Consider the following 25,388-nt stretch of genomic DNA (forward strand, 5'->3'; position numbering starts at 1 on the left):
CATAACTGTATGACTTTTGAGGTCAACTTATGCAAATATAATTTATATAAAATAAGCCACACCTACCGTATATATACACAGTTTGATGAATTTTAACAAATGGATAACCTGTGTAACTAACTCGCACTCAAGATATAGGTTATTTCCTTCATCTTAAGAAGTACCCTCCTGACTGTCTGTAGTCTGTCCCCCAGCCTCCTCACGGGTATCCACTGATCCATTTTATGTCACTATTGGTTAGTTTTGCCTGCTTGGAACTTATATTAATTATGTAGTCTTGCTCAGCATGTCTTGAGATTCATCCATGCTGTTGTATGTATCAGTAGCTTGTTTTTTAGTTGTTGTGGTTGTTTTGTCTTTTTCTTGTAATACTGTGTAGTCTTGTTCTGTTTTTTTTTTTTTAATTTTTGGCTGCGTTGGGTGTTTGTTGCTCCACGGGCTTTCTCTAGTTGCAGCTAGCGGGGGCTACTCTTCGTTGCAGTGGGCAGGCTGCTTATTGTGGTGGCTTTTCTTGTTGTGGATCATGGGCCCTAGAGCGCACGGGCTTCAGTAGTTGTGGCACGTGGGCTCAGTAATTGTGGCTCTCAGGCTCTAGAGCACAGGCTCAGTAGTTGTGGTGCATGGGCTTAGTTGCTCCGCAGCCTGTGGGACCCTCCCAGGCCGGGGATCGAACCAATGTCCCTTGCATTGGCAGGTGGACTCCTAACGACTGCACCACCAGGGAAGTCCCAATAGCTTGTTTTTTGTATTGATAAGTAGGGATCCATTGTGTGGATATACTGCTATTTGTTTGTCCGTTCACCACTTGATGAATATTCGGGTTGTTTCCAGTTTTTGTCTATTATCAATAATGCTACTACGAACATGCAAGTACGAGTCTTTGTGCAGACATATGTTTTCATTTTCTGGGTAAACACCTAGGAGTGATTGTGCTCAGCCGTATCATAAGGGTATGTTTAACTTTATAAGGAGCTGCCAAGCTGTTTTACAAAATGGTTGTTTCACTTTTCATTCCCATCAGCAAGTGAGGGTCCCAGTTCCTCCACAGCCTCACCGATACTTGGTATAGTCAAACTCTTTCATTTTAGCCATGCTAGTGCTGTGTAGTATATCTCGGCATACTTTTAATTTGCATTTCCATAATAGTTAATGATGCTGATCATCTTTAAGTGTGTTTATTGGCTATTCATATTTTTTTCTCTTGTGAAGTGCCTACTGAAGTCTCTTGACCGTTTATTAATAAGGTTGTTCGTTAGACAATATAAATCCTCCAACTTTGTTCTTCTTTTTCAAAACTACGTCGGCTATTTTGAGTTCTTTGCATTATCGTGTAAATTTTTAAATCAGTTTGTCCATTTTTACCAAAAAGGTTACTGAGGTTGCTAAATGGGATTGCACTGAGTGGAAGAATGGTCATCTTAATAATATTGAGTCTTGTACTCAATAAACATGGAATATTTCTCCATCAATTTAGGTCTTCTTTTATTTCTTTAAGCATAACCATGTTTTTAGTGGCTGATAATTTCTCACTGATTTGAAGGTATAGTTTACCAAACCAAGACTGTTTTGTCAAGTAGGTTTTTTCCAATTTTTCATTACTAATAATTTGCTGTGAATACTGTGATGTTTAAGGTTTTTTTTTTCAAATTTAGGATTATATTGTTTAGATAGATTTACAACAGTCAAATTACCGAGTCAAAGAATATTAACATTTAAGAAACTTTGGTATATATTGCCAAATCTTTTTCTACCTTTGTCATACCATTCACATTACTATTATAAATGAATGAAGATGTTTGTTCCACCTCTTATCTGCCAATATTGAGTATTTTTTGCTAAATGAATCTCTGAAATGGAAGATTCTTACTAGCATTTCTTTGGGTTTTTTTTTTTCTTTTAAGTTAAACATTTTTGCATATGTCTGCTTACTACTTAATTTCCTCTTTTGCAAGTGTTATTCATATCCTGCGTTTTAAAGTTCTTCTTATAGATTTGACAGTCAAAATCTTAAGAATGATCCCCCAATGACCTTCACCCTTGTATAATTTCATCCCTTTTGAGTGTGGGTAGAAGCTGTGAATACGATGAAATATCTCTCCCAGGATTATGTTGTTATGTGGCATGGTTAACCTTAAGATAGGGAGATTGTGCAGCCAAAAATAAAATAAACATTAAAAAAAACTATATTAAAAAAAATCTATGCCTAACTTGTTTTATCATTTCCTTTTATTATTATTATTTGTTTTTTGGCTGTACTGCACAGCTTGCAGGATCTTAGTTCCCTGACCAGGGATTGAACCTGGGCCCAGCAGTGAAAGGGCCGAGTCCTAACCACTGGACTGCCAGGGAATTCCCTGTTTTGTCATTTCCTGAACTCTTAATCCAACTAATTTTTGGCAGGAGGAGGGGATAGGAGAGCTTATGGTGAGAGAGCAAAATCTAAATGAATTTTTCTTCTATCAAGTCATTTAGTCTAATATCATTTGCCAAATAATCCTCTGTTTTCTACAGATTTGTGATAATTCGTTTATCATATATTAAAGTCTTAAATACTAATATATTGGTGTCTGTTCTGAGCTATCCTGTCCAACTGATCTTATGCCAGAATGATGTGGTTTTAACTCTTATAGCTCTACTTTGTGCTAAGTAGGACTCTTTTCCCTGCAATTAACTTTTTTAAAAGATACATCATTTTTTAGCATTCATTATGTTTTCAGAAGAATTTTAACGTGATTTCATTAAATTTCCTCATTAAAAATTATATTGAGGGGAATTAATGAAGACTAAAAATTAATTTTATAAGGATGGGCATTTAAAAGTATTTAGATATTCTATTCAGAAATACTACACATCTCTCCATTTTTCATAACTCATATATCCTAATTCAGCCTCATAACTTTATTCATGTAACTCAAGCATATGTTACATTCAAATTACTCCCGAGTATTTTAGATTTTTATTGCTATTTAGGATACAATCCCCATTTTCATTTTATTTTCTAACTGGTTATTGCTGTTAAATAGAAATGTCTATTGATTTTTGTATATGTAGCTGTTTTAAGATTTACAGGCACAACATATAAATGGCCAAAAAAGTAACAATCTTCATTTCTCTATAACTTAACCCAGTTTAGCTCTCCAGCAATCATTTCTGCTGAGGGTGGGGGAAAAAATTCAATCTTACTGTTCAGTTGGAACTCAAGTGATAGTGTCTTACCTTCTCCTTTCACATCCCCATTCTTCTTCTTGGCTGGGATGGGAGAGTCGTGTGGTTCAAAAATGCCCTGTACCACAAAAACAGAAATATAGATCAATGGAACAGGATAGAAAGTCCAGAGATAAACCCCTGCACCTATGGTCACCTAATCTATGACAAAGGAGGCAAGAATATACAATGGAGAAAAGACAGTCTCTTCAATAAGTGGTGCTGGGAAAACTGGACAGCTACATGTAAAAGAATGAAATTAGAACACTCCCTAATGCCATATACAAAAATAAACTCAAAATGGACCTAAATATAAGGCTGGATACTATAAAACTCTTGGAGGAAAACAGGGAGAACACTGTCTGACATAAATCACAGCAAGATCTTTTTTGATCCACCTCCTAGAGTAATGAAAATAAAAACAAAAATAAACAAATGGGACCCGATTAAACTTAAAAGTTTTTGCACAGCAAAGGAAACCATAAACAAAATGAAAAGACAACCCTCAGAACAGGACAAAATGTTTACAAATGAAGCAACTGACACGGGATTAATCTCCAAAATATACAAAGAGCTCATGTAGCTCCACATCAAAACCCACAAACAATCCAATCAAGAAATAGGTGGAATATCTAAATAGACATTTCTCCAAAGAAGATATACAGATGGTCAAAAAGCACATGAAAAGATGCTCAACATCACTAATTATTAGAGAAATGCAAATCAAAACTACAATTAGATATCACCACACACTGGTCAGAATGGCCATCATCAAAAAGTCTACAAACAATAAATGCTGGAGAGGGTGTGGAGAAAAGGGAACCCTCTTGCACTGTTGGTGGGAATGTAAATTGATACAGCCACTATGGAGAACAGTATAGAGGTTCCTTAAAAAACTAAAAATAGAACTACCATATGATCCAGCAATCCCACCCTGGTTATATATCCAGAGAAGACCATAATTTAAAAAGATAGATGCACCCCAATGTTCATTGCAGCACTATTTACAATAGCCAGGACATGGAAGCCACCTAAATATCCATCAACAGAGAAATGGATACAGAAGATGTGGTACATATATACAATGGAATATTACTCAGCCACAAAAAGAATAAAATAATGCCATTTGCAGCAACATGGATGGACCTAGAGATAGTCATACTGAGTGAAGTAAGTCAGAGAAAGACAAATATCATATGATATCGCTTACATGTGGAATCTAAAAAAATGGTACAAATGAACTTATTTACAAAAGAGGAATAGAGTCACAGATGTACAAAACAAACTTATGGTTAAGGGGGGAAGGGGAGGAGGGATAAATTGGGAGACTGGACTTGACATGTACACACTACTGTATATAAAATAGATAACTAATAAGGACCTACTATATAGCACAGGGAACTCTACTCATTACTCGTTAATGACCTATATGGGAAAAGAATCTAAAGAAGAGTGGATATATGTATATGTATATCTGATTCACTTTGCTGTACACCTGAAACTAACACAACATTGTAAATCAATTATATTCCAATAAAAAACAAAAAAAGAAAATGCCATGTATCTTGGCCAGTGACCCAGCTGCAGTAATTTGCAGTCCATTTCAGCAAAGGCAACACCACGCTAGAGGGCTTCTAGAGTAAGCTTGAGCTCTCCCCACCCAGCTCACAACGCACTCTTGCTGGATCTGCTCATCCTCTGCTCCTTCACGCTCATTCAGCCTCTCTGAGTTTTCCATCATTTTCTGCAGCCCTGTCCATCCCCAACTCCAAGTGGGCTGTTGACTTCAGAGGACAGATAGCCAGACCTCACCCCAGGATATTTTTGCTCCATTCTCTGTTCACACCCCTTCCTCTAGACCAGACACATTTCATATCTTTGGAAAAGTGCTGTTTATCACACATTTTTTGATTCAAGGTGTAAATTTGATGTAAGGAATTTTGGGGGTCACCTACTAGGAATTACAGGGCATAAAAAATACTTCAGCTAATAGTTAAAAAATATTATCCTACTGCATATATTTATCTTGTCTTCTACTATGGAATTCAAAGATACATACAAAGCAGAGAGATGGTACAATAAAGCCCCATGTTCCCATCACCCAGCTTCAGTAATTATCAACATCTGTTTCAACAATCATCCTGCCGGTCACAACTCCTCCCTTCTTCCTGCTGCTCCCCCTCGGCCTGGAGTTATTTTATAGCAAATACCTGATTTCATATCATTTTACTCTGGCCAAGTCAGGAAGCTAGCGTGACAGGATTGTTGCAGGCAGCAGGCTCGGGATGGAGATTAATGTTCAGGAAGCATATTGGGGGTGAGCAACAGGAATGGAAGGATAGGGTGAAGAAACAGGACTGGGTTGGGCAGAGGGAAAAGTTGAACGGTCACGCAGTTACAACAAAGGCTCCCCATCCAATGGGAGCTAAGTGGCTTAAAATATGTCACAAATTTTTTGATGCCCCCTTCTAAAGGTGGAGCCAAATTCCCCTTCCTTCAAGTATGGGTTGGATTTAGTGACTCTCTTCTAATGAACAGAAGAAAAGTGAATGTGAGAAGTCAGGCCATACAAGGCACTGTAGCTCCCTGTTTGCTCTCCCTGTGGGATTGCCTGTTCTGGGAGAAGCTAGCTGCCATGCTGTGAGGACTCACAAGCAGCCTGTGGACTGTCATACAGAGCGAAGTAAGTCAGAAAGAGAAAAACAAATATTGTATATTAACACATATATGTGGAATCTAGAAAATGGTATAGATGATCTTATTTGCAAAACAGAAGTAGAGATACAGACATAGAGAACAAATCTATGGACACCAAGGGGGGAAGAGCGGGGAGGTGGGGTGAATTGGGAGATTGGGATTGACATATATACACTATTGATACTATGTATAAAATAGATAACTAATGAGAGCCTGCTGTATAGCACAGGGAACTCTACTCAGTGCTCTGTGGTGACCTAAATGGGAAGGAAATCCAAAAAAGAGGGGATATATGTATATGTACAGCTGATTTACTGTGCTGTACAGTAGAAACTAACACAACATTATAAAGCAACTATACTCCAATAAAAATTAATTTAAAAAAAAAGCAGCCTTTGGAGAGCCCCACATGATGAGGAACTGAGCCCTCCAGCCAACAGTCACGGGAGGGAGCCATCTTGGATCTCCCAGCCTTAGTCAAGGCTTTGGATGACTGTGGCCCTAACATCTTGACTGCAACTACCTGAGACCTTGAGCCAGAACGACTCAGTGAAGCTGCTCCTAAGTTCTTACCCACTTTCTTAACTGTTGGGGTAACTTGTTATGCACAGTAGATACTAATATAGGGAGCTTTGGAGTTGGAACTGTCCCAAACTGTGGTGAGGGAAAGAGGTCTTCATATCCTAAACTGACTAGTCGTTAGATATGGGCTGTCCCCACCCCCTCTCCCCTCCCCCACCTCCCCAAGGGACCATGACTTTGGGCAAAGCAGTTTTCTTCAGCTGAGGGCAAGTTTTGAAGAGTGACGTAACTGAGAACTGTTGAGAGCTATACGCTGAGTAGATCAGGGAACATGTCCTTCAGTCCTGAAAGGTCTGAACAGAGAATCACAGCATCCACTAAAAGATGTTTAGTGGGGCCTCTCCTCTTGTCCCAGAACGAGCACTAAGCTCACGGCTGAAAACAACATAGTACCCCATCTTCTAACAAAAGATGCCACAATCGGAGACAGACACTTTCCGCACGGATTAATAAAAGCTGCAGATCTAGCCCTGCTTCCACGGAATACTTTCTCAATCCTCTCCTTCTCAGTCTATATCGGAAGGCAGGCGAAGGAATGAAAGGAGGTAGTTGGCCTTGGGGAGCGTTTCTGGTGGGAAGTGATGTAGTGGGGAGGCTGTACGATAATCTCTCCGCTATCAGTAGGGCTTACTGGAAGGAGAGGCTGGTGTTCCATTTCCTACCTGCAAACCTGTCTAGTCAGCATTCTTGCTGATTTACTTCTCTCTGTGTTTCAGGAGGGAGGAAGAGGATGGAAGAGAGATGGCAGAGTGGAGAGCAGAGGCCACAGGCAGCCTCCAGTCTGGCCCTTTTGTGTGGCAAGGGCGCGTGTTTCTCAAGAGTCGGGTGGACTCTGTGGAAGATAAATCGTCTCCAGCTTTCTTGCTGGACCCTCACCCACAAGACTTGGTATACTGCTCGGTGTGGTCAGTGGGGTGATGGAAAAGATCGAGCTGAAGGTAGATCTTCCATGAAAACATATGGAGAGGACAAGGCCCATCAGGTCTTCCCATATGTACCCCATGAAAGGAGTTTCAAACAAGAGCCTGTTATCCAGAGAAGCAGGGATCAACTAAGATAGAACTCTAGCAGTGGCCAGTTAAGAGAAACTTGCCTCAACACAGAAGAAGCCAGGCCTTCAAGAGGATGTTGAGGAAGTGTCTGAGAACCAGAACCATGACTTGTACCTTAGCACCCTAAGAATCTAGGATCCCACTCAAGCCACGAGATCAACACACTAACAGGGTCTGATTTTAGTAACTGAATTGACCAGAACAGTATCACCTAAGGTGTGGTTAAGGGATAGAAAAGATTCAAAAGAACAGCGATCGGAGAAAAAATGGACTGTTCTTATGTTTGGAAGCCATCACACGGAGAGGGTCCAACAAACTGTTTACACTGATAACTGCCGGAACTAAAGCTCTCTGCAGTGCACCAGCATTCCAGAAAAATTGTGTACAACCTACATAGATGAGTGAAATATAGCACACTTGTCCTCAACGAACAAGAAATGTTCTGTTACAAAATAAGTTCAAAGCAGGTTTGCTGAAGCAAACAAGTCTGGAATGTGGATCCTTTTAAGGTGTTTCTTTTCCTGTTTCCCAGCTTTGTCTACTGAGACTGACATTTTACCATTTGGAAATGATGGGTGAGTCTGGTGGAAACGGATCCACGTCTTGAACTGCAAATAGACTAGACAGTGATTATTAAGTCCCTAATGAATTGTTTTAGAATTGCTGAGTTTGAGTTGTCAGGAAGGTATCTAAGACCGAGACGAAGCCCCGAGGGCACGGAGGAGCTGAAAACTGAATATTGGGAAACACCAATGTATCAACCTTCAAAAGCAATTGTAGCTATAGCACCATCACTGTTGTCCTGTAAAGTACCTTACATTCCCAAGAGAGAGGCACTCGTGATACTAATTCAGGATACCGTTTTACGGAAAAATTCTCATGTAATTCTAAAAGTAACTCACTTAAAAAAACAAATAGCAGAATCAAAGAATTTTAAATAAACAAAAAGCACTGTATTAAGTCAGCTACCAAAACAATGAAGATTTACCTCTCTGCTTATTAGAAAAGTTCTTGTTTAAAACATTGACAAGGGATTTTATTTCAACCAACGTAGCATGTTGCCTAGCACCGTACCGCTGCCCTGTCTGGAGGCAATCCTCCCACAAAGCAACGTACTCCTTGTGTGTAGTCAGCTCTTGCTGGGAAAAAAAAGATTAGGCAGGACCGTTTCTGCTTTTAGGTTTTCATTTCCATGCACTGTCAGGACCCAAGGCCTGCGAGCCGCGCCTCCCCACATTCTGCGCACCCCGTTCCAGGGCGCGCGCCGAGGGAGTACCCACAAGCCCCCGCGGCCCTGCGAGGCTGGGAGAGGTCACCCGCGCTCCCCGAGACCTTGGCCCCCGGCTCGGCGGCGGGGGCGGGACGGCCGAGCCGCCCGCCAATCCACGTTTTGCAGGCAGCGAGCGCGGGGCCTCGGAACGGGCAGGGAGAACTGCCTAGCCGAGGACGGACACAAGGCCTCCGCCTTCAGAGCCCCCGAAAGAAAGCGAGAGAGGACGAGAGACGACAAGAGGAAGGGACTGGAAGCGAAGGCAGCCCCCACTTATCACCGCCTTAAAGCCAACTCAACAGCGCAACGCCTCTTTACCCCGCACAGCCTGACGGGAGCCTCAGCCTCTAGGTACTGGCTGCGCCCGCAACGAGTCCCTGGCACCGCCCCCTGCCGCGGGGCACGCCGGGAGAGCCGAGTTTCCCCCTTCCTCTAGTAAACGGGCGAGACGAAGGGTATTTCCGGTGTTAACGACTATCTTTACGGAAGAGGTGGGGTTAATCCTGTCCCGCCCTTCCTGGCCGGCGGGGCGAAGACTGACAGTCTTCGGCAAGCGCTAAGGCCCGCCCCCTGCACCGGAAGGAGGAAGGCGGGGGAGTCGAACAGGCGTCAGGCGCGGTGTCACGTGTCGCAACTGCTGGTGGAGAGAAGAAAAGGGCGGGACCCCGGACGGAGGGGTGGGGTGCCCTCCCTTCCCTTGAGTCACGCGCGTTAGGAAGTGGTTCCCGAAACGGCGTATTCGAGATGGGGACCGCCCTGGACATTAAGGTTAAAAGAGCGAACAAGGTTTATCACGCCGGGGTAAGTAGGGGTGGGTGTGCCTGCAGGTTCTGTTGTCTCCCAGGTCCCGCATACTTCTGGGTTTTCCTGGGCGGGGCAAGGCGCACCTCCAGGTAAGTCCCGGTCAGGTGCGGACCAGCCAGGTGCATCCCTGCCAGGTGCGTCTCGCTTGCGCGGCTGGCTGCTCTAAGAGCGGCCCCCGCCGGAGTCGCCGCCGGGGTTGGGGAGGCATGCAAGGCCGAGAGGCTGGCCCGAGGGCTGCAGCGCTAACCGTCGGGCGCCTTGAACATCCAGCTCGGCCTTGGGCCCCCGGGCTTGAGCTGTCGCCTAGAGCACTGAGGGGGGAGGAGCTTGATGACCAAACGCCCCGTTCCTCACTTCTAAGTTGAGTGCAAAGGTCTAAGGACAGAAAGGCAGAAATAAACTTGGAAGCAGAAATACGCACTTTAGGCCGTGCTCAGCTTTAACACCATACAAAAGTTATTCATTTCTCTGGTTTTGTTGTTTTAATAACATACAAAAGGAATAGCATATTAAAATGCAAGTCAGAAAAAATCTTAACTATGCCATTAACAAGTTTTGGGCCACTGGCTACTTAATCTCTTAGGGCGTCAGTTTCCTTATTTGCCAAATGAGGATGCAAGGTTCCTCTACCTCTAAGTCGGGGAATCTCAACCCTTGCTGTACTTCAGAATCCATCACTCAGGGGAATTTAAAAATACGCTAACTGGGGTCTCACACCCAGAGACACCAGTGATTCTGATGTGCAGCCGGGGATGAAATCACAACCAGCTCTCACACTCGGTGGAATAAAATTGAGAGTAGTGGTTGGTCACGTGAATGCAGGGAGGTCTCAAAAGGGCCGCTAAAGCCTTTCGGTGCAAGATATTTGCGGAAACCTAATATTTACAGATTCAATCGGTCATCTCCAGATTATTAATTACAGAGGGGAAAAGTTACCTTTATAGTGGAGGAATCTGCTAGTCACCATCCTAACCAAGACCAACAATGAATACCACCTTTCCATCACTGTCACCACTAATGAGATTGACATGTTCTGGCATAACAATAGAGGGTTCTGGCATGAAAAACTGAGAAGGATACAACTCACCTATGTAGCCTTCCTGCCAAAAGTGCTGAACTTCCCTCAGTTCATAAGGAAACAGGCATGTTCATATTGAGAAACATTCTGTACAGTAATTGGCCTGGATTCTTCAAATATGTTAGTGTCATTAAAAAGAATTTTTTTAGATTCAAGAGATGAAAGGGATTTGAAAACCAAATACTGTACCTAATTTTTGATAAATTTGAATATGGGCTATATGTTAAATACAAGTTTTGTTTCGGTGTTAATTTTCCCCAGTATGATATTCATATTTTGGTTATGTGAGAGAATACTCCACATACTGAAGTGCTTAGGAGTGAAGTGTCACAATAACTAAATTTTAAATGGTCCAGCCGTATTGTGTGTGTGCGCACATATGAGGAGAAAGAAAGCAAATGTGCCAAAATATTAACTGGGGACTCTAGTTGAAAGTTATATGGGTCTACTTTGTATTCTTTATTGAGATCTAGTACCATAAAAATACACCTTTTCAGGTGTACAATTCAGTGGTTGTAATATATTCAGGGTTGTGCAACCATCACCACCATCTAATTTTAGAACATTTTTATCACCCCCAAAAGAAACCCTGTACCCATGAGTAGTCATTCCTCATTCCCTCTCCCTCTTAGCCCCTGGCAATCACAGATCTACTTTCTGTCTCAGTGGATTTGCCTAATTAGGACATTTCATGTATATGGGATCATACAGTGTGTGGCCTTTTGTGATTGGCTTCTTTCACTTAGCATAATGTGTTCAATGTTCATGCATGTTGGAGCATGTATCAGTTCCTCATTTGTTTTAATGGCTGAATAGTAACCTGTTGTATGGATATGTCACATTTTATGTATCCATTCATCTGCTGATGGACATTTGGGTGGTTTTCACTTTTTGACTATCATGAATAATGCTACTATGAACATTCTAGTACAAGTTTTTGTGTGAACATATGTTTGCATTTCTCTTGGATATATACCTAGGAGTGGATTTGCTGGGTGATATGGTAACTCTATGTTTAGTTTTTTGAAGACCTACCAAACTGTTTTCCAAAGCACAACTTCACACTCCACTAGCGGTGTGTGAGAGTTCCAATTTTTCCTCTACTTTGTATTCTCATAACTTTTTTGTAGCTTGGAAAATATCAAAATAAGAATTGGGGGAGGCAGTGACAGGCGATATGTACACTTAACTTTAATACTTATTATTTTCATTCAGAAGTTTGCAGATTCCATTCAAGGATGTTATAGCAGCTGAGATGCTGAAACGTTTTCTGTGGTTTAAAATATGGTATCAGTAATGAAAAAGTACATTTGAAAAAGTTGAAGAGATGGAATCATCCATTTGACCCAGCTGGAAGTCTTAACGCAGCCAGGACCACTCCTTGTGGGTGGCAGGGTGGAAGCGGGTATTAGCTCTGCTCATCTGGTGCACATCCCTTCATGCCAGGATTAGGAACAGAATCTGCACCTGTTGGCTTATGACAGTGTTTCCCAGTCTTCACTTTTACCCTTAATGTATTTTACACTAAATGCATTTTAAAAGGAGACCTCATATGGCCATTGTGAAAGAAAACCCTGTGTAACTTCTCCTAAATAGAGGGTTGCTGTGTACAGTTGACTCTTAAACAATGCAAGGGTTAGAGGTGCCAACCCCACGTGCAGTCGAAAATCTATGTTTCACTTTTGACTCCCCCCAAACTTGACTACCAATAGACTACTGCTGACCAGAAGCCTTACCAATAACATACACTGTTAACACATGTTTTGTGTGTTATGTGTATCATGTACTGTATGCTTACAATGAAGTAAGCTAGAGGAAAGGAAATGTTATTTAGAAAATTGTAAGGAAGAAAAAATAACATTTACAGAGCATTGTACTGTGTTTATCAATACCATAGTTTGTCTCTTTACAAGGTGACTCGTCTGTCAGTACCTACATCGATATTGTCTCATACAAAACACTGTAGATGCTATATGTATTACTAACACTAGACATCAAAAGTCAAGAGATAATGTGAAAAATAAATTCACATTTATTTACAGGCGTAACAGTTCATGCCCTGATAATAAAAAAGCGACAGTATGATTGCTTTGTGGTAGCCTAGCCTATACACCGATGTCACGTTCGTGACATACCTAACTTTTTCTTAATTTTTTCCATGTTTCTAGGCTATATGGTTTTTCTTGTGAGTTTTTTTCAAATCATCACAAATCTCAAAAACTTTTTCCAGTATATTTATTGAAAAAAACTCCACCGTGAGCCCACACGGTTTAAACGCATGTTGTCCAAGGGTCAACTGTATATTTTTTAAAGCCAAAAAAAGTTATTAAATGAATAAATCTAAACACTGGACAAAAATATACACCTGGAAACACATGCTGTGACTCACGTGTTGGATGGACTCCGTCATCTGTGGTTAAGGATGGGTAGAGGAGGCAACCAGCACCGTCAGGGCTGCTCCCAGAGCTCTAGGGAGAAGGACCCTCCGAGGTCTCAGTGCCTGCAGACAGCGCATGTCTCAAGCCCAGTTTGCACCATGGTTGTACAAGGGGGGTCCTGTCTTTCTCACCCTCTCCACTCTTGGCTGGCGGCAGGTGGGACTAATAAATAAAAATTTCCAGTTTTCTCAGTACAGCTCAACGGCGTTGGTAAAGATTCGGTTGCTATAAACCGGACTCATCCATGCGCCTGGCAGAACACAGCACCTGTAATTGTCCTGGTTTGCTCGAGGTGGCTGCCACCTGTGCTCTCTGGTTTTAAGTGCTTGTCATTCAAGTGAAACATACTTGTCCATGTAGCGACGGTCTTATGTTCCACCTGAGGGACTCGGGAAACACTGGTGTAGGGTTTTGTGAGCCTGGCAGCATCACTCCCATTTTACTAACGAGGAAACTGAGGCCTAGACAAGTTAAGGAATTTGCCTCAGATCACCCAGCTAATGACAGCCTGGATTCCAGTGCAGGTCATCAGATAGCAAAGTGTGTCCAGCCAACACTCTTATTACACCTCCTCCCTAAGAGCGCCCATTTCTGTGCAAAATGGAGGAGCTTTTTACGTAGGAATAGTAGTTATTAGTTTCCTAGGAGTGCTGTGAATAGCATTGTAATATTTCAGTTAAAAAGCTGCTGTGACGACTCCTCGGAACGTGTGCAGCCAAGTCTGTTCCTGTGCTTTTCAGTATCTTAGTTGTTGTGGAAGCATTTGAAAATGGTTTTGATTCTGTGGACACCAGTGAGCCTAAGTTATTCTTGGGTTTAAAATTGTCATTTGGGTTTTTCCTAGAAAAAGACGCTCATTCAAAGTGGTGGTGTTTTTTTAAAAAATCACAGTTGAATAATTTTTTAAAATATAAACATAACATTTTACAGAAGGCTGGAAAGTGAAAAGTCAAGTTCTTCCTCTTTCTGACCCCTTTTTCTGTCCCTGGACGTATCCGCTGACAGTTTATGTACTATTCCAGACATTTCCTGTGAGTAATAGTTGCACGTGTGCGCAGACACGCACGCAGACATACACAAAACTTGTTCTTTTTGCTGAACGGTATATCCTTACCTTGGATACCTTTCCTTATACCACATCTTCATCAACTCATTCTTTTCAGACTGTTACTGAATCAAAACAGTTGTATTCAACCAGTGTCTGTGACTCTCCTTACAGGTCTGGAGAGAAGTAGATAAAGAGAAAACAAAAGGTGCTAACGTACTTGTGCTGGAATGGGTGCATTTCTGGTGTGTGAGGGAGCTCAGAGGAAGGTGTAGTCGTTTGGGGGTGGGGGAGGGCCCTTCTGGAGCTTCACTGAGGCAGTGAGGCTCCAGCCTACTTCTGAAAGCTGTGTGCGGGGCCGGGGTCTCCCTCCCCACCTGGCACTGTGTGTTTCCATCAGAAGGAACAGACAGTGCGAGCACAGTGGACAGGAGCTAGCAGACATTTGTGGGGCAGTGAGTCCAGTGAACGGCTTCTTTTACTCCATCTCCCCACCTTTCACTGCAGCTCATGTTCATCTCGTTTGACAGTGATTTGTTTTAATGTTTGTTTTTTTTTTACATCTTTATTGGAGTATAATTGCTTTACAGTGTTGTGTTAGTTTCTGCTGTATAACAAAGTGAGTCAGCCATACATATGCATATATCCCCATATCCCCTTCTCTTGCATCTCCCTCCCACCCTCCCTATCCCACCACTCTAGGTGGCCACAAAGCACCGAGCTGATCTCCCTGTGCCATGTGGCTGCTTCCCACTAGCTATCCATTTTACATTTGGTAGTGTATGTATGTCAGTGCTACTTTCTCAGTTCGTACCAGCTTACCCTTCCCCCTCCCCGTGTCCTCAAGTCCACTGTCAACGTCTGCGTCTTTATTCCTGTCCTGCCCCTAAGTTCATCAGAACCATTTTCTTTTAGATTCCATATATATGTGTTAGCATACGGTGTTTGTTTTTCTCTTTCTGACTTACTTTACTCTGTATGACACTCTCTAGGTCCATCCAGCTCGCTACAAATAACTCAATTTCATTTCTTTTTATGGCTGAGTAATATTCCATTGTATATATGTGCCACATCTTCTTTGTCCATTCATCTGTCGATGGACACTTAGGTTGCTTCCATGTCCTGGCTATTGTAAATAGAGCTACAATGAACATTGTGGTACATGACTCTTTTTTTATTATATAAATTTATTTATTTATTTATTTTTGACTGCATTGGGTCTTCGTTGCCACACGCGAGCTTTCTCTAGTTAAAGTGAGCGGAGGCTACTCTTCGTTGTGGTGCGCAGGCTTCTCATTGCGGTGGCTTCTCTTTTTGTGGAGCATGGGCTCTAGGCGTGCAGGCTTCAGTAGTTGTGGCACGTGGGCTCAGTTGTTGTGGCACACGGGCTCTAGAGAGTAGGCTTAGTAGTTGTGGTGCACGGACCTAGTTGCTCCGCGGCATGTGGGATCTTCCTGGACCAGGGCTCAAACCCGTGTCCCCTACATTAGCAGGCAGATTCTTAACCACTGTGCCACCAGGGAAGTCCTACATGACTCTTTTTGAATTATGGTTTTCCTCAGGGTATATGCCCATTAGTGGGATTGCTGGGTTGTATGATAGTTCTATTTTTAGTTTTTTAGTTTTTTTTTTTTTTTTTTTTTTTTTTGCGGTATGCGGGCCTCTCACTGTTGTGGCCTTTCCCGTTGCGGAGCACAGGCTCCGGACGTGCAGGCTCAGCGGTCATGGCTCACGGGCCCAGCCACTCCACAGCATGTGGGATCTTCCCGGACCGGGACACGAACCCGTGTCCCCTGCATTGGCAGGCGGACTCTCAACCACTGCGCCACCAGGGGAGCCCCAGTTTTAGTTTTTTAAGAAACCTCCATACTGTTCTCCATAGTGGATGTATCAATTTACATTCCCACCAACAGTGCGAGCGGGTTCCCTTTTCACCACACCCTCTCCAACATTTATTGTTTGTAGATTTTTTGATGATCACCATTCTAACTGGTGTGAGGTGATACCTCATCGTAGTTTTGATTTGCATTTCTCTAATGATTAGTGGTGTTGAGCATCCTTTCATGTGTTTGTTGGCAATCTGTATTTCTTCTTTGGAGAAATGTCTGTTTAGGTCTTCTGCCCATTTTTGGATTAGGTATTTTGTTTTTTAGATATTGAGCTGCATGAGCTGCTTGTATATTTTGGAGCTTAATCCTTTGTCAGTTGCTTCATTTGCAAATATTTTCTCCCATTCTGAGGGTTGTCTTTTCATCTTTTTTATGGTTTCCTTTGCTATGCAAAAGCTTTTAAGTTTCATTAGGTCCCATTTGTTTATATTTCTTTTAATTTCCATTTCTCTAGTAGGTGGGTCAAAAAGGATCTTGCAGTGATTTATGTCATAGAGTGTTCTGCATATGTTTTCCTCTAAGAGTTTGATAGTGTCTGGCTTTACATTTAGGTCTTTAATCCATTTTGAGTTTATTTTGTGTATGGTGTTAGGAAGTGTTCTAATTTCATTCTTTTACATGTAGCTGTGCAGTTTTCCCAGCACCACTTATTGAAGAGGCTGTCTTTTCTGCATTGTATACACTTGCCTCCTTTATCAAAGATAAGGTGACCATCTGTGTGTGGGTTTATCTCTGGGCTTTGTATCCTGTTCCATTGATCTATATTTCTGGTTTTGTGCCAGTACCATACTGTCTTGATTACTGTAGCTTTGTAGTGTAGTCTGAAGTACAGGAGCCTGATTCCTCCAGCTCCGTTTTTCTTTCTCAAGATTGTTTTGGCTCTTCGGGGTCTTTTGTGTTTTCATACAAATTGTGAAATTTTTTCTTCTAGTTCTGTGAAAGATGCCATTGATAGTTTGATAGGGATAGCATTGAATCTGTAGATTGCTTTAGGTAGTATAGTCATTTTCACAGTATTGATTCTTCCAATCCAAGAACATAGTATATTTCTCCATCTGTTTGTATCATCTTTAATTTCTTTCATCAGTGTCTTAGTTCATCAATAGTTTTCTGCATACAGGTCTTCTGTCTCCTTAGGTAGGTTTATTCCTAGGTATTTTATTCTTTTTTGTTGCAGTGGTAAATGGGAGTGTTTCCTTAATTTCTCTTTCAGATTTTTCATCAGTATATAGGAATGCAGGAGATTTCTGTGCATTGATTTTGTATCATGCTAATCTACCAGCTTCATTGATTAGCTCTAGTAGTTTTCTGGTAGCATCTTTAGGATTCTGTATGTATAGTATCATGTCATCTGCAAAGAGTGACAGTTTTACTTCTTTTCTGATTTGGATTCCTTTTATTTCTTATTCTTCTCTGATTGCTGTGGCTAAAACTTCCAAACCTATGTTGAATAATAGTGGTGAGAGTGGACAGCCTTGTCTTGTTCCTGATCTTAGAGGGAGTGGTTTCAGTTTTTCACCACTGAGAATGATGCTGGCTGTGGGTTTGTCATATATGGCCTTTATTATGTTCCCTCTATGCTTACTTTCTGGAGAGCTTTTATCATAAATGGGTGTTGAATTTTGTCAAAAGCCTTTCTGCATCTATTGAGATTATCCTATGGTTTTTATGCTTCAACTTGTTAATATGGTATATCACATTGATTTGCATATATTGAAGAATCCTTGCATTCCTAGGATAAACCCCACTTGATTATGGTGTATGATCCTTTTAATGTGTTCTTGGATTCTGTTTGCTAGTGTTTTGTTGAGGATTTTTGCATCTATGTTCATCAGTGATATTGGCCTGTAGTTTTCTTTTTTTGTGACATCTTTGTCTAGTTTTGGTATCAGGGTGATGGTCCCTCATAGAATAAGTTTGGGAGTGTTTCTCCCTCTGCTATATTTTGGAAGAGTTTGAGAAGGATAGGTGTTAGCTCTTCTCTAAATGTTTGATAGAATTCGCCTGTGAAGCCATCTGGTCCTGGAGCTTTTGTTTGTTGGAAGAATTTTCATCACAGTTTCAATTTCATCGCTTGTGATTGGTCTGTTTATATTTTCTGTTTCTTCCTGGTTCAGTCTTGGAAGGTTCTGCTTTTCTAAGAATTTGTCCATTTCTTCCAGGTTGTCCATTTTATTGGTATATAGTTGCATGTAGTAATCTTTCATGATCCTTTGTGTTTCTGCAGTGTCAGTTGTAACTTCTCCTTTTTCATTTCTAGGTCTGTTGATTTGAGTCTTCTCCCTTTTTCTTGGTGGGTCTGGCTAGTGGTTTATCAATTTTGTTTATCTTCTCAACGAACCAGCTTTTAGTTTTATTGATCTTTGTTATTGTTTCCTTCACTTCTTTTTCATTTATTTCTGATCTGATCTTTATGATTCCTTTCCTTCTGCTAACTTTGGGGGTTTTTTTATTCTTCTTTCTCTAATTGCTTTAGGTGTAAGTTTAGGTTGTTTATTTGAGATTTTTCTCATTTCTTGAAGTAGGATTATATTGCTGTAGACTTCCCTCTTAGAACTGCTTTTGCTGCATCCCACAGGTTTTGGGTTGTCGTGTTTTCATTGTCATTTGTTTCGAGGTATTTTTTGATTTCCTCTTTGATTTCTTCAGTGATCTCTTGGTTATTTAGTAGCGTATTGTTTAGCCTCTATGTGTTCGTATTTTTTACAGACTTTTTCCTGTAATTGATATCTAGTCTCATCATTTTGGTTGGAAAAGATACTTGATACGATTTCAATTTTCTTAAATTTACCAAGGCTTGATTTGTGACCCAAGATATGATCTATCTTGGAGAATGTTCCATGAGCACTTGAAAAGAAAGTGTATTCTGTTGTTTTTGGATGGAGTGTCCTATAAATATCAATTAAGTCCATCTTGTTTAATGTATCATTTAAAGCTTGTGTTGCCTTATTTATTTTCATTTTGGAAGGTCTGTCCATTGTTGAAAGTGGGGTGTTAAAGTCCCCTACTATGATTGTGTTACTGTCGATTTCCCCTTTTATGGCTGTTAGCATTTGCCTTATGTATTGAGGTGTTCCTATGTTGGGTGCGTAAGTATTTACAATTGTTATATCTTCTTCTTGGAGTGATCCCTTGATCATAATGTAGCGTCCTTCTTTGTCTTTTGTAATAGTCTTTATTTTAAAGTCTGTTTTGTCTGATACGAGAATTGCTATTCCAGCTTTCTTTTGATTTCCATTTGCATGGAATATCTTTTTCCATCCTCTCACTTTCAGTCTGTACGTGTCGCTAGGTCTGAAGTGGGTCTCTTGTAGACAGCATATGTACAGGTCTTGTTTTTGTATCCATTCAGTGAGTCTATGTCTTTTGGTTGGAGCATTTAATCCATTTACATTTAAGGTAATTCTTGATATGTATGTTCCTATTACCATTTTCTTAATTGTTTTGGGTTTGATTTTGTAGGTCTTTTCCTTCTCTTGTGTTTCCTGCCTAGAGAAGTTCCTTTAGCATTTGTTGTAAAGCTGGTTTGGTGGTGCTGAATTCTCTTAAGTTTTGCTTATCTATAAAGGTTTTAATTTCTCTATCGAATCTGAATGAGATCCTTGCTGGGTAGAGTAATCTTGGTTTTAGGTTTTCCCCTTTCATCACTTTAAATATGTCCTGCCACTCCCGTCTTGGTTGCAGAGTTTATGATGAAAAATAAGCTGTTAACCTTATGGGGATTCCCTTGTATGTTATTTGTTGCTTTTCCCTTGCTGCTTTTAATATTTTTCTTTGTATTTAATTTTTGATAGTTTGATTAATTTGTGTCTTGGCGTGTTTCTCTTCGGGTTTATCCTGTATGGTACTCTCTGTGCTTCCTGGACTTGATTGACTATTTCCTTTCCCATGTTAGGGAAGTTTTCGACTATAATCTCTTCAAATATTTTCTCAGACCCTTTTTTTTCTCTTCTTTTTCTGGGACCCCTGTAATTTGAATGTTTTTGCATTTAATGTTGTCCCAGAGGTCTCTGAGACTCTCCTCAAGTCTTTTCATTCTTTTTTCTTTATTCTGCTTCCTGGCAGTTATTTCCCCCATTTTACCTTCCAGCTCACTTATCCGTTCTTCTGCCTCAGTTATTCTGTTATTGATTCCTTCTAGAGTATTTTTAATTTCAGTAGTTGCATTGTTCATCACTGTTTGTTTGCGCTTTCTTTCTTCTAGATCCTTGTTAAATGTTTTTTGTATTTTCTCCATTCTGTTTCCAAGATTTTGGATCATCTTTACTATCATTACTCTTTCTTTTTCAGGTAGGTTGCCTATTTTGTCTTCATTTATTTGGTCTTGTAGGTTTTTACCTTGCTCCTTCGTCTGTAACATACTTTTGTCATTTCTTTTTTTTTTTGATGGGTGGTGCTGTATTCTTGTCTTACTGGTTGTTTGGCCTGAGACGTCCAGCACTGGAGTTTGCAGGCAGTTAGATAGAGCTGGGTCTTGGTGCTGAGATGAGGACTTCCAGGAGGCCTCACTCCAGTTGATATTCTTTGGGGTCTGAGGTTCTCTGTTAGTCCAGTGGTTTGGACTCAGAGCTCCCACCACAGGAGCTCAGGCCTGACCTCCGGCCTGGGAACCAAGATCCTGCAAGCTTTGTGGAGTGGTTAAAAAAAAAGGAAGAAAGAAAGAAAAAAAGGAGCAGTACGATATCAAAGAATAAAAAAAAAATAAAATTAGAAAGATAAAAAGTACATTAGGAAAAATAAAGCTATAATTGAAACAACTGCAAGAAGGTAAAATAAAACCACAGCAGAGAAAAGAAAAAAAGGTGGGTGGGGGGAACAAGCCCAAAGGAGAGATATATATAACAAAGTATAAAGAATAAAATAAAATTAGAAAAATAAAAGATTTATTAGAAAGAATAAAAATATAAAAGAATCTACAACAGTGAATCAACAAGGTAAAACAGAACCTTGATCTAAATGAGGAAAAAAGAAAAGAAAGGAAAAAAAAAAAAAAAGCCTTGGCTATGGGGGCAAAGTTTAGGAGCCGGGAGTGGGGGTGGTGTGGAGCTTAGGCAGGGGCAGGGTTCAAGGTGGGACCGGGCCTAGGTGGGGGTGGGGGGTGACGTTCGAGCGTGGACGGGGCCTCTGCTTAGGGCCTGCGCGGAAGGGGAGAGGCAGCCTGTGGGAAGCAAGGCCTCTGGAGTATGGGCTTCCAGAGTTTGGAGGTGGGGCCCTGGTGGGTGTGTGTGGGTGGGGTTTAGGCCCCGCACGTTGGAGGTGGTCTCAGAGGGGGTCTCCGCGTGTAGGGGTGGGGCCCTGGGTAGGGGTGCAGGTGCGGGGCTCAGGTTCTGCCCGACAGGAGGGAGGCTCCCAGGGCAGAGGCTTAGGCCCGGGAGCCCAAGAGGCTCCCCAGTGCCTAAGTGGACGGGGAAAGCACTGGCTGCGTTCCCTTCCGTTTCTTCATGCCCCTCCCCCACTTGACAATGATTTATTTTTTTTTAAGTGACTTTGCTATATTCTCTTCCCAGAATATTTATTTTCTTTGCCTTAGGTTTACTCTGCTCTTCTCCTGTGTTTTTTGTTTGTTTGTTTGTTTGTTTTGGCCAAGCCTGGCAGCATGCAGAGTCTTAGTTCCCTGACCAGGGATGGAACGCATGCCCCTTGCAGTGGAAACGCAGAGTCCTAACAACTGGACCACCAGGGAAGTCCCTGTTTTCGTTTTTTAACTTCATAAATTGGCTGTTTAGCTTACTAAATTGTAGCCATCTTTTTAAAATGCAGACACTTTTCTCTAAGTACAACTTTAGTTGCATCCCGTAAGTTTTTGTTTTTAATAGGTTGGTGAATTATTGTAAAGCAGACGCCCTTGAAACCCCACCCAGGTCCTGCAGGAAAGGAGTAGGGGACCGGGAGAGAGGGAGAGATTGGAAGAAGTCGAATCACTGCCTAGATGCTGGCAGAAGGCGCTGTTTCAAAAGATGGTGCTGTGGGGATGTGGGAAGACCCCAAAAGAAGCTCCACTGCCCTGTCCCTCAAGATTTGATTCACAGTATTTTTATGATTGTCAACTTAAATTTCTTCTAATTTCCATTATGATCTTTTTCTTTGACATGTGACTTGCTTAGAAGTGTGTGTTCTAATTTCTGTTATAAAAACTCTCACTAGAGGCTTATAGTAATTCCCAAGTTTAATATTTAAATTTTAGAAAAGTCCTTATGAGAAGAGTAACTTTAACCAGAAAGTGAGATTGTGATGAAAAAGAATGCCAGGAAATTCCAGTGGTCAGAGAAAAGAAAGACTAACACGGGATTGTTTTCTATAATTTAGTAGTGACCTATAATGGGTTACTAGCATATTTTATATATACCGCAGTCATCACACTGATTAACTTCTGTTGTAATTAATTTGTTCTCTGAGTCGGCCTAACTAAAATAATTTGTTTATATTTGTATTCCTAGGCCTTTCAGTACCTGCCACTTGGTAAGTGCTCAGAAACTTTATTAAATGATAGTTGAAGCCTTAAAACATAGACTTTAAGCAAAATTCATGAGACTGATAGTTTTATGAATGCATTGATCAGAAAAGGAAAACTATTGTCTTATAAGTATAGTCAGATTTTGCTTTGTAATTATAAATAATATTCTAGACATAAATTCTAGACAGATGCTGGTAAGATTCTTATTTTGATGTATCCCCACAGCTACACATGACGCCCCCCCCATTATTTGTATTTGCTTTAGGGCGGTCATTCTTTTTTTTAAAAATAAATTTATTTTTTTATTTTTGGCTGTGTTGGGTCTTCATTGCTGCACGTGGGCTTTCCCTAGTTGAGGTGAGTGGTGGCTACTCTTTGTGGCAGTGCACGGGCGTCTCATTGCAGTGGCTTCTCTTGTTGCGGGGCATGGGCTTTAGGCGTGCAGGCTTCAGTAGTTGTGGCACACGGGCTCAGTAGTTGTGGCACACAGGCTCAGTAGTTGTGGCTCATGGGCTCTAGAGCACAGGCTCAGCAGTTGTGGCGCATGGGCCTAGTTGCTCTGTGGCATGTGCGATCTTCCTGGACCAGGGCTCGAACCCGTGTCCACTGCATTGGCAGGCAGATTCTTAACCACTGCACCACCAGGGAAGTCCCTAGGATGGTCATTCATAAGAGAATGGTTCAAATAAATGTGGGAACAGGGACTTCAGACTTCCTGTATATATGGTTATCTTCTAACTCAGAAAATTGTCCAGAATTTGATTCCCCAGAGTCTTTGTCACAATTTGCACAGCTCAGAGACAGGAGACCTTCCTCAGAGCTTGAGCAATGCAACCTTCTCCCTGAGACGACTCATTGAATCCAGAAAGTTAATTTGTGTTTCCAAAGCCCCATATATGATACAGAGCAATCAGGAATGTGAAAAAAATTCCCTACTTGTGTATTTCCAGGGAAAATTCCTGGAAATTTTGAGGAAGAGAACACTTAACTGATACTGTTTTATGATAACATGGTACCAGTACAGCCCTTTCCAACACACAGACTGCTTTAATGCTCACAAATACTGAAGAGATGGCATTTCTCTCCCATTTTATGTGTGGGAAGACTGAGGCTCAGAGAATTCAGCGACATGTCAAGGGCATTGATGTAAGAGTGAATGTTTGAAATCACGTCTTTTTATTCCCAAGCCTGGAACTCTGTGTGCCTTCTCCAGGTCTTAATTCTCATCCGGAGGATGGGGCTGATACCTGCTCAGAGGCTTTGTTGTGAGAATTAAATGAGAGAAAGTTTCAAGACATTTACTATAGGTTTGACCCGAAGTAGGGGTCAAACGGTAGGTGGTGGTATCCTTACGCTTTTCCACAATCTCAGTTTGCACCTAGAATTGCTCTGTCTGCCTTGTTGTTAATCATGTCGTTCATGCACCTTACAAATGGTGCACCTTACAAACAGTAAGGGCTTATCAGATGCTGTACAGATTGCTGGATGTCTCCCCGTGGTGAACTTGGAGAACGGAGGCCAGGGACCCGGGAGAGCATACAGATGACAGCATTTTGGGCACTGCAAGCTGGGTGTGGCTTGGGCCTTGTTATGTACTTCTTTGCTTGGTGCAGTAGATGTGTTCTTGAACCAGAAGTTTGACTCAAATGCATTCTAAATTGCATTACATTTTCAATGTACTAGAGCTTATTGGCTAAAAGAGACCTACAGTAAATCTTTTTGCAATGTAAATATAGTTCATTTGTTTTTATAAATTCAGAATGTTTTACCTTCTGAAACCCTGGCACATGTACTCATGAAAATGACACTGTTATATATTACGGTTGTGAAAAATATAAACGGGAGATTTACTGTCCAGCATAGCCAGGTTACAGTGATAAAGGATTTATGCACGGTGGGCTGATCACTGTTACCACAAGAACTTCTAGGTTTGCGTTTTGTCTTGTTTGGCTTTCATGTAATTTCTTGTTTAAAAAAAGAAAAGTTTAAAGAGGAAAAATCCTTTATATGCCAGTTCATTATTATGAAGAAAAATTGCAAAGCTAGAATGGTATGAAAAAAAGAAGCCTAACTGTTCTACTTTGTTCTGCTGGATTTTTGATTTGTGAGCGGTCAGTTATAGTTGGATGCTGGTGCAAATTCTTAGGGTAGAACTTTGAGCTAGGAGGGATCTCAAAATAACTTTGTGGGAGGTATGAACCCATTAAGGAACGCAGTCATCTGAACCTTAAGTGGGTGTTTTTTCTCACTAATTATCTAATACTCCTGAAAAGGTTTGTCCAACCCTTATATAATGTATGAGAAGTATTTTCAGAGTTGTCCAATGCCGTTTGAACCGTGGGATGCAGTCAGAGTGTTCGTTAGTTCTCCGTTTGGTGTTTGTTGCAGCACATTCTGTCCTGGCTTGAGCATTAGTGACGCCTGCCTGGCCCCTGTGGGCGTGTCCATGTCTAGACTCGGGACAAGTCTCAACATGTTAGGGACACCCTTGACACTCCCCTCCCCCTGCCGGCTGCTCTGACTCTTGCAGGGTGGTTGGGTTTTCCCCTGCCTTCTTCTTGATGCCGAGACCACAGTCCAGACCTCCTGGCCTTGTGTGGTCCTGGGTTCAGCCTGTGCAGCCAGCAGTGCCCTCTCCGTGGGCCGAAACCTGCAGTCTTTGACACCAGCCACTCCTGCAGTGACTGTCCCCCAGTGCTGAACTCCTAGCTGTGCTGCTCGCAGGCTGGAGAGTCAGCAGCACCCGTCTTCTCCTGTCATTCCCCCTCTCTGACCCCCTCCCCACTGCTGCCCCAGCCTGAGTTGGCAGAGCCCAGCTGCTCTCTTCTATAGGTGTCCAGTCTAGGTGACCCTCCTTAGAGAGGGTCCCCGCTCT

General features: G+C 41.7%; 1 protein-coding gene across 3 annotated transcripts in view; it reads left to right on the forward strand.

Annotated features, from left to right (window-relative positions):
- Nucleotides 1-9,006: 9,006 nt before the first annotated feature.
- Nucleotides 9,007-25,388, forward strand: part of VPS26C (VPS26 endosomal protein sorting factor C) — a 65,189-nt gene continuing 48,807 nt past the window's right edge. For 2 of the 3 annotated variants that reach the window (XR_009519216.1, XM_060010307.1), the window contains exon 1: nt 9,420-9,606. Coding sequence is in view for 1 of the 3 variants with exons in the window: in XM_060010307.1 (XP_059866290.1) it covers nt 9,550-9,606 (57 nt within the window). In the remaining 2 variants the exon portion in view is untranslated. Of the gene's footprint in view, nt 9,157-9,419; nt 9,607-25,388 lie in introns of those variants that run through there. The other variant, XM_060010308.1, reaches the window with a different exon arrangement.

This window comes from Delphinus delphis, chromosome 4, assembly GCF_949987515.2.
Source record: "Delphinus delphis chromosome 4, mDelDel1.2, whole genome shotgun sequence".
Lineage (NCBI taxonomy): Eukaryota > Metazoa > Chordata > Mammalia > Artiodactyla > Delphinidae > Delphinus > Delphinus delphis.